This window comes from Crotalus tigris, unplaced genomic scaffold, assembly GCF_016545835.1.
Source record: "Crotalus tigris isolate CLP2741 ecotype Arizona unplaced genomic scaffold, ASM1654583v1 scf7180000019649.48550810456:505611, whole genome shotgun sequence".
Classification (NCBI taxonomy): domain Eukaryota; kingdom Metazoa; phylum Chordata; class Lepidosauria; order Squamata; family Viperidae; genus Crotalus; species Crotalus tigris.
In genome coordinates, this window is record NW_024097641.1 from 313,888 (window position 1) to 327,180 (window position 13,293).

General features: G+C 41.2%; 1 protein-coding gene and 1 long non-coding RNA gene across 7 annotated transcripts in view; one reads left to right on the top strand and one right to left on the bottom strand.

Moving 5' to 3' along the window:
* The window catches only part of LOC120317448, a 58,811-nt gene that overhangs the window by 44,491 nt on the left and 1,027 nt on the right, over window positions 1-13,293 (bottom strand). For all 5 annotated transcript variants that reach the window (XR_005559239.1, XR_005559240.1, XR_005559238.1 and 2 more), the window contains exons 2-3: window positions 13,216-13,266; window positions 10,870-10,988 (exon numbers count right to left, since the gene is read on the bottom strand). This is a non-coding gene — a long non-coding RNA (uncharacterized LOC120317448). The remainder of the gene's footprint in view (window positions 1-10,869; window positions 10,989-13,215; window positions 13,267-13,293) is intronic.
* On the top strand, window positions 1,230-12,533 carry CRTAM (cytotoxic and regulatory T cell molecule). 2 transcript variants are annotated; one of them, XM_039364093.1, is made up of 10 exons: window positions 1,230-2,422; window positions 5,389-5,535; window positions 7,590-7,742; window positions 8,050-8,193; window positions 9,118-9,273; window positions 9,799-9,888; window positions 10,017-10,133; window positions 10,853-10,999; window positions 11,968-12,051; window positions 12,230-12,533. In XM_039364093.1, exons 1-10 carry the CDS (start codon window positions 2,371-2,373, stop codon window positions 12,361-12,363), a joined length of 1,224 nt encoding a protein of 407 aa, XP_039220027.1. In that variant the 5' UTR covers window positions 1,230-2,370; the 3' UTR covers window positions 12,364-12,533. The 2 variants fall into 2 exon arrangements, with proteins under 2 accessions (XP_039220027.1, XP_039220028.1); XM_039364094.1 differs by lacking the exon at window positions 10,017-10,133 and having other exon boundaries at window positions 1,245-2,422.

Below are 13,293 nucleotides of genomic sequence, written 5' to 3' on the forward strand. Positions count from 1 at the left end.
AGGAATGTACAGTGAAAAGTCAAGAAGTTGCAACTGAGCGCAGGAGAGCAATTGCAGGCCTTGTATTATGCAGTTGGTTGCTGCTAGTATTTTTGGAGATGTATACATATGTGTATAGACACACACACCTGCACATACATATATATACACACACGTATGTAATTTAAAATATTTTTGGCTATGTACAGATATTCTAACAATGACCGAAAATCTAGCTTCTTTAGGCTTGTTTTTCCAGAAGAGTCCTTGCGATCTTTGAACCGTGTTTGACAATCAAAGCCGACCTATGGATGACTGATATGTATTTAATTGGGGCGGGAATTGTGTTTTGCACTGACAGCTTGCAGGTTGTTCATACTTAATGATGTACTGTACAAAAAAAAACCCCATGTTTGAGTAGCATCCATCCCCAAAGTAGGTCAATCTTAACGTATCAAAACTTGTTCACTAACTAAATGTTCCAGGTTCTTACTCAGTTGTTACTATTGATGCTTATGTAGGGATAATTGGATAAATGTCCATTTTTTTCACCAAGTACCTATTTTAGCATGTTAGTCGTAATCGTGCACTGATTTGGGAGAAAAATTTCTCCAATGTGGCAGGGCTGGCTTCCCAGCTAGCACGCCTCTCTAAAAAGGAAACTGCTGAATTCAGGGAAATGAGAAGCAAGGAATCTTTTAAAAAAATGACATGCGAAAAAATATATTTTTGGAATATTTGGGAAAGGTTTACCTAGTCTCCTTCCCATAACCAAATGTTCGTTTGTTTTTTTGTTGTGGTGCTTTGTTTTTGTTTTTTTGCTTTTGTTTTTAAAAAAGAGTTTGCAGGGAGTTTGGAGTGGACTAAGATTTTCTGTTAAAGGGATTGGTGCTAAATAAGCAACGTCCTTTTTATAGTTGCTTTAAGTTTTTCAGAGTGTTATCTGGTATGAAAGGGAAATCCTGTGCCTCCTTTTGCAGATTTTCCCCTTGGATGTAAATTGTGTGTTTTTGTGTGTGCGTGTATGTGTGTGTGTGTGTTTAAGGAGAAGATTGCTGCTTATATTTTCTTTCTGTTACTGCTCAAGTTCCACATGTTGTCATTTGAAAAGGAATTGATCTCAATAAAAGAAATCTGTCTCAGTTTCTCACAACCACAATTTAAAGTGTGTATTTATTTATTTATTTATTTTCCTTCCGCAAAACGGCTCTTATTGTCTCTCCAGAATATTATTTGGGCACAAGGTCTGGAAACAATTGAGTTAATATACGGTGGTTTCCAATTTGGCAGAAAGGACAACTGAAACAGGATGTGGTAGACCCTTTCTAAAAGGGTATATTTAAAAAAATGGAAACAGATATATTTCTCCCTTTCCCATCATGCTAAGGAACAGACCCTGCAAGTTGCATAAACTTTATGAGGAAGGGAGTCCCCCAGAGCAAAAAGGGATTTAAAAAGACAACGGTTAAAATTTATCCTGAATCGTGCCAATAAATTTCGTTTTCAGTTCTTTTGGGGTTGGCAAGAACGCACTTCATTGCAAGGCGCAGGACTTTTTATACTTCTAATTTGCAAGGACATTCCCGTTTTCACGTCCTGTAAAGTCCATCAACATCACTAGCAAACCAATGCAACACAATCACTATACTAGTACGTGGAATAAAAACTGAGTAACAGGAGAAATTAGGTAGCACTATTCGGGAGGCTGGTCCTGACAGCAGAATCAATCAGTAGATGCAGCAACACATTTGTGCAAATCGAAGTGTTAGGGCAAGATTGACATGGTCTCTTGGAAGGCTAAAACAGACAAGTCCTGGGACTATCTGCTGTGAATCGACACGGCGATGCATTTGCAAGTGGAAGTAACCAGGAAGTAACCAGCCCATAATGGTATGATTGGCATCAATGTTAAGGAAGATGATAGAGATAGAAACAGACAGACAGACAGACAGATGTCACTTGAGCATTGTGATTCACAAAGGCAAAAGTCCACGTTCCTTAAGGAACCAGCAGTTGGCCTGTCCTGCGTAAATGTAACATGGCTTGTCCAATTTGTATGAGGCAATTTGGGGCACACCCACCAGGAAGCTATGAGATGCCTGCACAGTGAACTTTGCAAGAAATAGTGGCTGAGCTGCGCTTCAGCACTGACCACAAAGTGAACACTTTAAAAGAGAGAGAGGTGCAGATTTCCCCATGTACAAGCTTGAGAGATCAGTTGTCCCTTTGCGGGGTGTGAAGATACGGGGGAAGGAGTTGAAAGGAAGAAGGCAGACCTGCCACTGATGAAGTCATGGGACATGACTTTTGCTGCTCTGTTGAAAAGGAGAAGTCAGCTGCAAGCCCCTGAGGTCGGAAGCGGAGAGGAAACCGATCAGCCATCACCTCAAGATGATGACTTGCGTTCCCCAAGTCTGGGTGCTAGCTCTCCTGTCACTGCGAGGTACGTAACCACCAGAACTTGAATTCAGTGCCCAGAGTTCAGTTCTGGGATATCTCGGTGGCTTCAAGAGAACCAGTATTTGATAGAGGAACTTGCAGCTTTTTAGGATTAGGCTGGGCTCAGCTCCACCTCCTGGATGTTGAGACCAAGCCAACGTTCTCCTTGGTCTGCAGGGAGTAAGGCCAGCTGGGGGTGGTTTAAGGACTGTTCTCAAGGAGGAAGATTCTTTCAAAGAGTGAAATATTTTGGGTCATTGGGTTAGATTACTCATTTTCTCTCTGCCGGGAGCTCTTGGGATGGGGCTGGTCATGATGAGATGAGCTACTCTGAGGGGTCCGTGGTGCTCTCTGAGCTTGATTGTTTTCTTGCAAGACACAACCAAGCTCAGAGAGCACCAAGGACCCTTCCTTTCAACCCTGAGCTGCACATACTCTCTTTTATTGAAGCAACTCTTACTTTATTGTGAGTCTACCTGATCAGAGTCTTGTAAGGCTGAAAGGGCAAATCTTGTTTCCTTTGAAGTCTGAGAAGTTAGGGAGGGTTTCTTCTCAGCTTCTTTCTTTGCCTTTTATGCAGCTGAGGGCTGTACCATCTCTTATCTATCATTGTCTGAAATGGCATGAGCAGGGGGTTGGACTAGAAGACCTCCAAGGTCCCTTCCAACTTTGTTATTCTATTCTATTCTATTCTATTCTATTCTATTCTAGTCTAGTCTAGTCTAGTCTAGTCTAGTCTAGTCTAGTCTAGTCTAGTCTATTCCCTAGGTAGCACCTCCTCACTTTATTTCTCCAGGTCTTTCTCGTACTGCCATCCACCCCTTTGTGAAATTTCATTTCAGATTCTTCATTTGACTCCCCCAAACATTTCTTAGATGAAAATCATTTAATAATAAGTACCGTATATGCCAGCGTATAAGGTGACTTCCGCAAGTGTTAAAATCGGCACCAAAGACGGGGGTCGTCTTATACGCCAAGTCGTCTTATACGCCGGAAATACTGGTAGTTTCCGGCATATAAGATGACGTTCTAGGAATGCGACTCGGCGACAAAGACGGGGGTCGTCTTATACGCCGGGTCGCCTTGTACGCCGACATATACGGTACATTCGCTAGTAGTACTGTGACTAATAATAACCATAACAACCATAATGGATAGTCTCTACTACCCTGGTGGGTCCATATTGACCATTTTGGAGAACCTGGCTAAGGGCAATGTCTGAACTCAACCTGGGAATTCTGACTAATGGCGGGTAGGTGGGAGGATGCTACGCTAAAATGTAATGGAAATGAATGATTCCCCATTTCCCGTTCTCCAACGTCAATCAATCAATCAGAATAGAGCTGGAAAAGAGAGCTTGGAGGTCTTCTAGTCCAACCCCCCCCCCCCGCTCAAGCAGAAGACCCAATTTCAGACAAGTGACTGTCCAGTCTCTTTCTTAAAAACCTCAGTGATGAAGCACTGACAATTTCTGGAGGAAAGCTATTCCACTGATTGTTTAATTAGGAAGTTTCTCTTTAATTCCAGGTTGCTTCTCTCCTTGATGAGTTTCCATCCATTGTTTCTTGTCTTGTCTTTTGGTCCTTTGGAAAATATGTTGACCCTATCCTCCTCTTTGTGGCAGCCCTTCAAATACTGGAATACTGCATCATGTCCCCCCTAGTCCTTCTTTTCTCTACATATTTGGTTCCATTTAAAATACGCATTTACATGTATTTGAACCACGCCTACTGCATTTTTTCACTCTTGGTTTTTCTAACACCTCAAATGGAAAGGAAATGCATAATTGATTCTGAGGCCCGATCTCTGTTAGCGTGTACGTTTCCTTTCGGCCTCATTTCCTAGCCAGTGAACAGACCTGCTAAAAGTTGCGGCAGGAAACAGTGAAACTAAAGAGGAGTCTACAAGAAGACCACAAATGCTGTCTTGGAGCCCCCAGGAGAAAACTTGACAAAGTTTCACTTTGATATGAGTATTTTGGAACATTTTATTCCATCCTATGAACAACAAACACTCCAGCCGCAGTGACGCTTTTCACCGACAAGGTGGAGGAATCAATAAGCTTTGGGAAACTCCAATGTTTATAGAAGTGTGATATTGTTTTAGGTGGGTGAAATGGAACAGAAAGATAGAATGGAAGCAGCCCTTTGGGTGGGTAAATTCAGCATCCACACTAGGCTGGCTCACCCTTGCATTTTGATTTCCTTAGATCTTGGATTGGGGTTTTGTTTTAGCTTAATTGGCAATGCGGCTTTAATTGGGAAGGGTTGAGGGATAAATGGGGCATTTTTAATGTTCTTTTATTGTAAACTGCTTGGAATCTCATGGTCTGGAGGAGAGACTTTTTTTAAAATAAATGACAATGGAGATGCTGCTTGGCATCAAGATTTGGACCTAACCATGATGTGTTTAGGTGTCTTTGGGCAAAGACTGTAGCCTTTTTAAGGAAGCCCATATTTGTTGGTTCGCACAAGGCCTTAAGTCAAGCCAATGTGTAAGATGTGTTAGGGCAGTGTTTCCCAAACCTGACAATTTTAAGGCATGTGGACTTCAACTCCCAGAATTCCACAGCCAGCGTTGCTGGCTGTGGAATTCTGGGAGTTGAAGTCCTCATGCCTTAAAATTGTCAAGTTTGGGAAACACTGTGTTAGGGGAAAATAAGAATTCAGCTGCAATACTGTGTATTTCTATATGTAAAGAGAGAGGGGGGAGGAAGGGAGAGAGGGAGAGGAAGGGAGAGTGAGAGAGAGAGAAAGGGAAAAAGAGAGAGAGGGAGTGAGAAAGAGAGAGGGGGGGAGAGAGATAGAAGACAGAGAGACATACTGGGTCAAAGATATGTTCCCCAAGAGATTGGAAGGATGTAGTAAGTGTGTCAGAGGCGAATGGGAGGGTGTTCTTGTATTTTACTCAAAAGGACCCAAATGCTGGGTCTCCCTGGAGTAACCATTTACAAATCATTTTCTTTGCTAGGGATTTTTTCCCGGGTCCTAACCGAACGCCTCAACTTGCAGGAAGGTCAGAATCTGGATCTCTACTGCGTTAACAACAGAGGCAACACCTCAGCTCTAGAATGGAAGGATCCCCGTGGTTTTGCGATATTTTTCAATGGCTGGCAAGGTAGGATGAAACTGGGGGGCTCAAACAAACTTTTTTCCATCAGAAAGAGACAGAAAGGGGATTTTCCTACTGGCCTTTGAAGTGTAACACGCTGACATAAATCCATTTTCACAACCTGCCTCTTTAAGCCACAAGATCTCCACCCTGTGGTTAGGATGTAGGAATAGGGTAATAATTCTGGTAGTTTAATCATTGCCTCCATGGTTCTTTTTCTTTCTTTTTTTTTAAGAAATACTTAAAAAAAATCCCACTCCACTCTCTTCAACAAGAAAACACTCTGCACGATGTCCAGTTGTGTTGATGTCCAGTTCTGTCCCAGGGAAGCCCGCATTGTTTTTTTTTTTTTTTAATGAAGATATGTATTCATTGTGGGTCCTTGGTGCTCTCTGAGCTTGGTGCTTTTCTGTCAGGTGTTTCAACACCCGAACTAGACAACATCATCAGCGTACTTACAACTCACAACAGTTCATTTAGGGACTGTTTGAAGTTACAAGGACACTGGAAGAAGGGACTTATAACCGTTTTTCACACTTACAACGGTGGCAGCAACCCCCCCCCATGGTCACGTGATCAAAATTCAGACACTTGGCACCTGACTCCTATTTGCGACGGTTTGCAGGGTCCCAGGGTCACGTGATCCCCTTGTGCAACCCTTTGCCAAGCAAAGTTCACGGGGAAACTAGATTTGCTTAACAATCCTGTTAGTAACTTAACAACTGCAGTGATTCATTTAACCATTGTGGCGAGAAAATAGGGCCAAATTCACTTAGCAGCGGTCTTGCTTAGCAGCAGAAAGTTTGGGTTCAATTGTGGTCATAAGTCAAGGGTTAGGGTTAGGGTTAGGGTTTTTTTTCCCCTACATGCCCCTTTTATGGAACGTGAGATCACAACTCTTTCTAAGGCCCTATGATTTCTCTTCTGTGTGGCTCCTCTTGTGGGAATTAAGACAACTGGTATCAGTGAAGTTCTTTCCACGCTCCGTACGTTGATATGGTTTCTCTCCTGTCTGGATCTTTTTATGGACAGCCAGATTTTGACTCCTCCTAAACCTCTTCCCACACTCACTAGACTGATATACAGGGATAGAATACAGGGATAGAATCAAGATTGTGTGAAGTGTTAATGTCATTTTACAATGCCTTGGTAAGGCCACATTTGGAATACGGCATCCAGTTTTGGTCACCACGATGCGAAAAAGATGCTGAGACTCTAGAAAGAGTGCAGAGAAGAGCAGCAAAGATGATTAGGGGACCGGAGGCTAAAACATATAAAGAACGGTTGCTGGAATTGGGTATGTCTAGTTTAATGAAGAGAAAGACGAGGGGGGATGTGATAGCAGTGTTCCAATATCTCAGGGGCTGCCCCAAAGAAGAGGGAGTCAAGCTATTTTCCACAGCACCTGAAGGCAGGACAAGAAGCAATGGACAGGAACTAATCAAAGAGAGAAGCAACCTAGAACTAAGGAGAAATTTCTTGACAGTTAGAACAATTAATCAGTGGAACAACCTGCCTCCAGAAGCTGTGAATGCTCCAACACTGGAAGTTTTTAAGAAGAGACTGGACAGCCATTTGTCTGAAATGGTATAGGCTTTCCTACCTGAGCAGGGGATGGACTAGATGACCTCCAAGATCCCTTCCAACTTTATTAGTATTATTATTATATAACTTCTCTGTGTGACTCCTCTTGTGGGGATTAAGATTACTGCTAGGAATAAAGGTCTTCCCACACGCCATGCATTGATACGGCTTCTCTCCTGTGTGGATCCTATTATGGGAGGCAAGATTCCTACTGTTCCTAAAACCCTTTCCACACTCCATGCATTGAGATGGTTCCTCTCCTGTGTTGATCCTCTTGTGGAAATTAAGACTATTGCTCCAAGTAAAGGTCTTTCCACACTCTATGCATTTATAAGGTCTTGCCTTGCCTGGTTAACAAATCCAGTCCCATGTTTAGGTTTACCCCTTCATATTGAGACAGAACCAATTCGCTACTCAGAAGAATGAGTTTTCGGAAAATTCTGATCCATATATCCATATCTCTCTCTTTCAAACAGTCACAAGAGATGGAAGGTATGAACTTCTGCGTTACTCCAACGATTCACTGTCCATCCGTCTTTCCAATATAACAAGACACGATGAGGGGCTGTTCACATGTCTTTACTACAGCGACACCATTGGAAGCAAACTAGTGAGCGTTACAGTTTGGGGTAAGAGCTGAAACTCCTGCCTTTCAACGGATGATGGCTTGTGGAGATGGTAGGATAGCTTTGAGACAAACCATGACTTAACAATTGTGGCAAGAAAGCTCATAAAATGGGGCAAAGTTCACTTAACTGTCTCACTTAGCAACAGAAATTTTGGGCTCATTAAGTCTAGGAATATCCGTTATCTTATAGTTAATTTGTTTATATCTCCCTTCCAAATACGTGGTGGGGTAATCCTATCCCCATCCTGTTCAACTCAAATAAAATTCCAATAGGAAGACTATAACCTAATGAATTCTTCTTTTTATAGCTCCACCTTCCAAACCTTTATTGGAAGTTTTGAGGACCCCAGAAAAACACACAGAAGAAAATCTTGTCTTAAGGTGTTCCACTGATGACAGCTGGCCTGCTCCTCAGATCACCTGGCTGCTACAGAACGGAGTGGAGATCTTTGGTATGTTTCAAATAACTTTATTTTTCTTTCTGGACTAGCCTTTGCCTCTTCATAGCCTTTCTTAAATAACACTGAAAAATGCTAAGCAATTACCTGCATTAAAATCAAATTGTTCCTTTATTTAATTACATGTAGGGTCCATTGTGTTAGCAGTGAACTCGGTTTATCATCAGCATTCCACAAAAAAAACATTGAACATTTAAGCATTTAAAAAAAAAAATGTTCTTCTATACAAACCTGAGGCATTACTATTAGGAATACTAGAGAAAAATGTAAAATAAAGAGGACACATATTTAATTATTCACGTGGTTACGGCGGCAAGGATACTATTTGCTCAAAAGTGGAAAGCAATGGAAGTACCGAGTGAGGAAGTACTAATAAAGAAAATTATGTATTGCGCAGAACTAGATAGGATAACTAAAAATTAAAAAATCAGGAAGAAACAGAATTTTATCGAATATGGAATAAATTTTATAGTTGGAGGGAAAAAAATGGAGGTCACAAATAAAGAGGTAAGTTAAGATAGAGACCAGAAATGTATAGTTTATATATAGATATATTATATGTAATTAATGTACAATATGGACTGAGATGTCAGTCAAAGACGATTTACCATGTTCAATGTTTTTAATCCTTTTTTTTCTTTGTACTCAACAAAAACTTTAAAAAAAAATATGTTCCAGATGTTTTGGGATTGCACCAAATTACTATCAGTATAATCTGTGCTTTCTTTTGCCCTTGTCATTCTACTTCTATTTGCTGGTCTTTATATCTAGTGATTTTATCTAGTTCTTTCTCTTCTCTTCTGCTGCCTCCAGGCACTGCCACATCCACTATGCAGACTTTTTAGTCTTGCTTATGATATTATTATTTTGTTATGATGATGATTATTATCTCTTCTTGCATTCCAAAATGCATTTTAGGAAATGCTCAACACCAACTGGAAGCCAAGAGGTTCTGTTCCATAAGCAACTTGACTATCTATGCATTCCCCCAGGGCTCTATCATTTCTTGTGTGATACACCACAAAGCCCTAGGAAGAAGAAATTTAACTGTGACTTTGCACCTAGACCATGCCAGTAAGTGGAGAGCTTCAGGGCAGGAGGGAAAACATGTTTAAAAAAATAAACAGAATAAATAAGACCCTCTTAGGAATTACACAACCATTTTCACGGGCAGCACGCCTTATGGGAAACTTTGCCAACCCTTGTAACTTTTGCACTACTAACATGAGAGATGATAGTTGTAAGTAAAGGACTACTTGTAGACAGTTTCATTAGATGACCCACATCTGGGCAAGATCCCTCCTCCATTCGAAGCATGACTGCTTTTAGATCTTGCCCTGATCAGAGAATCAAACTAGATGATCTCTAAGATCCCTTCCAAACCTGTGATTCTGCAATAGACATATACATATATTTCATCAGCCCTGTTTAGTATAGACAATGGTCGAGAATAATGGATTCTAGAAGGCCACATTATCCAGAAGGCCATATCGGACCTAAATGGATCTTCAAATCTAGTAGGACTCTCATGTTCTGACCTTTATATATCTTATGCCTGGGCATTAATAGTTTTCCTTGTTTCCTTTTTCACACATTCAGAACAAAAACAGAAGACAGAAGAAACATTTAGCATTCCAACATTGTCCCCAACCAGGGAAGCAGAAACTCAAAGTTCTAATGCCATCAACGGTAAGATTATGACACTGATCCTCTGTTATTTCTGGGCATCACCCTCAACTTACTTCCAGCTCTTCTCCATAACATCAATTTCATTTCTCCTGCCCTTTCCATGACCTTATTTTTCATCACGTCAACAGAATCCAATCCAATATTCAACATGACAGAAGGAAACCCAACCACACAAACACCATTCCCAAGTAATCCAATATTCAACATGACAGAAGGAAACCCAACCACACAAACATCATACAGAGGTTTGGGCAATCCATCATACATTGCTTCCACATTACTCCTCATGTTCAACTGATATGCTTTTAATACTTTGCTCTGCTTCCTGATCTGATGCCAAAGGCTTGTTGACACAGAACTTCCGAGCAGAAGAGATGGCTTAGGTTAGGGAAGATGATAAAGGAATGTAGTTGGTGCAGGTCCAAAACTTTTTCATTTCAGAGTATTCGTTTAAAAGATGTACCCTTTTTGTGTTTCTCTATTCAACTTCCTGGAATTAAGTGCCTTAACTGTATATGGGCATGGGACTGTTTAAAAATTGAGATAAATAGGTTTATAGTCTTCCTTGGCTAGCTGTGCTCAGTACACTAAGCTATAAATCATAATTTGGATTCAGACACTTAGCCAAAGCAAAACTAATGACATTCCAGGTGGGTTCATATTGTTCTTATTAATTGGTTTCGAATGATGTTTCTATAGAACTTACTCTGAGCAGGGGGTTGGATTAGATGACCTTCAAGACCCCTTGAAAACTATACAACTCTATGTATAGTCCCGAACTTTCTGGGAAATAGCAAGTTGGAGAATGCTGGTGTGGTGGACCCAGACATTTTACTCCATGGAAGCTCAGAGGGTGGAGTAACACAATTTCCCATCTCTGCAAACCCCAATATTTTTCTGCTAGGAAATAGAAGCTAAAGATGACAAAACTCAAATGTTTTCTGTCTCTTTTTTCCCAAAACAGAAACAAACATGACTTACAAAGGCTTTATGGAGGGACAAGCCATCTTTTTATTCCCGGGCCTTGTGTCTATGCTCCTTCTCGCTCTCTTCATCGTGGTCTTTCTCTTTGTGGTGAAGCTGTGGAAAGCACATAGGGACTGGAAAAAAGGTAACGGGGGGGGGGGAGAAGAAAAATGTAATGCACATTGGAACAGTTTCCTCTTCCGCCCACATGCCCCGAAGTTTCTAAAACCTGTATTCAGCACCCACAAAATGTCTTGTGGTGCTTCAAGATCCCGAAAAGCACTCTTAAAGGGAAATGATCCTCAACCTCTTCAGAGAACAGTTGACCTTCTCTGCCAGTGACTGATTTCACGTTCCTGAATTTGTGTAGCAGAATTTAAAACTTCCAGTGAGCTTGTTCGCAAGTGCCAGTCAGATTTAAGCCAGTATTAAGCCTAGAATTAGGAAAAAGCTTTCACCTGAGAATTGGGATGTCTGACTCAAGAACGCCTTGGAGGTAGGACAGTCATTATGCCCACTTACTTGAGTGTAAGGCCCCACTGCAATTAATGAGACTCCTGCCAAATAAACATGGAACGTTAAACAGGTAGTCCTCAACTTATGACCTTAATTGAACCCAGAATTAGTTGTTGCAGTCCTAACTGGGGGGCATCACCTGACTTTGTTTGTTTTTTTACTATTTTTGCGGTGCTTGTCAACAAATGCCACAGTTGCTAAGCAAGCACAGGGGGTCAGTCAGCAAATCCATTTTACCCAACGGCTGCTTTGTGCTGGAAACCGGATGTAAACACAGGTACCTGGCCCAAAAAAAAAAAAAGACAGAAATTCCAGTCACGTGACCACAGGATGCTTCAAGCAGCCGTAAAGGTGAGCTGTTGCAAGTGCCCCAACATGTGATCACGTGACTGTGTGTGCGTGTGCATGTCTGGGGATAGTATAACTCCCAAAACAAGTCATAGGTAGATTTGGAGGAGCCGTCACAACTTTGAATAGTCATTAAGTGACCGGTCATAAGTCAAGAACTACCAGTAGATATGTGGCCTAAGTCTGCCTTGTCACAACAGATATCTGGACTAATACTCTGCACCTCATTGTTGTCTCTCTGTTATATAGAAAATAATCCTTCTGAACAAACCATTGAGAGTTTCAGGCCTAAAGCAAACGAAGCCCCTTGCAGACTCAAAAAGAATATATGCAGTAAGTATAAATGAGATTTCTTTGGGTTTTCAGGCAGGGCAGAGGCTGGAATTAAGAAAAGCAGGTGTTCCATGGCTGGTTTTTTACCAGCTGTTTTCAGGCTGAAATGTGAGCTAGTATCAGAGCTAAACAGAAATGAGCTGGAAGTAGCACTGACCAATGCCGTTATTTTATGCAGCAATCCCTTGGAGGATCAATGAGAAGTATGTAATTCAAGAATCGTCTACCCGGACACCAAAACCTTCAGAAGAAAGTCAGGATTCTTCAGTCTTTGAAAAAGAGTTCTCCCACTTTAAAGAAACGGATCTATAACACTAGGAACAATCTTGCACTGTCTTTAACAGCAAGAACCATCTTCTCTTCCATTTTTTTCTTCCTGCGCTGCGCCATTCTGCAAAACTCTCTTCAAAAATCCAGATTTTGGAGAGGATTTCAGATGAGAACAATATTGCAAATAAAGTGATAACCGTACTATAAAGGCCCTTGAGAACTTGTGTCAGTTGTTATTTAGCCATTAAATTCCTAGTGTTGACTTAATGATTTCGGGATATACAAAGTTATTTTATTATATTACTCCAAGAAATCTTTTAAAACTTCCCTAAAAGGAAGGTTAGGATGATAGCCCCCCCACACTGCAACCTCTTTGGTTTTGTTCAACATCCGTTACAAGCACACAGTATAGTACGGTATCCATTTGCCAAATATTCTAGCGTGGATTATCCCCACAATGGGATTTCCCCATGTACTTTACTAGGAAAGTAGATAGGCCAGGCTCGAAGAGTGAGCACCCTCCTAAACATACCCTTTCGCTCTGAATCCATTGGTGAGATCCATTTTCCTCTCTGAATTCATGGGGACCTAACCCTAACCCTAGCACATCCAAGCAGCAGAAATCAAGATAACCAGGAGAGGGCAGCAGTTTTGGGATAAAATCTCCCCCTACTGGTCATGTGGAGGTTTGCAACCTATCTTATATTAATTGGAGCTTAATTTCCATCAAACACAGTTCCTTTGTGGAAAAAGAATTCGCTTCAAATGTGCCAAAGTGAACAAAGAAGGCCTGTCATAAGAAAGGCCGTTTGTAGATTTGATTTAAAAAATTATCAGAAATAGCATTGTTGATTAAATTGCCCTGTGAAATCTCTCCCTCCCTCCCTTACTTACCTTCCTTCCTTTCCTTCCTCATGCTCTATTCCTTCCTTTCTTCCTTCCTTCCTAAAATATTTGTAGTTCAGGGTCTCT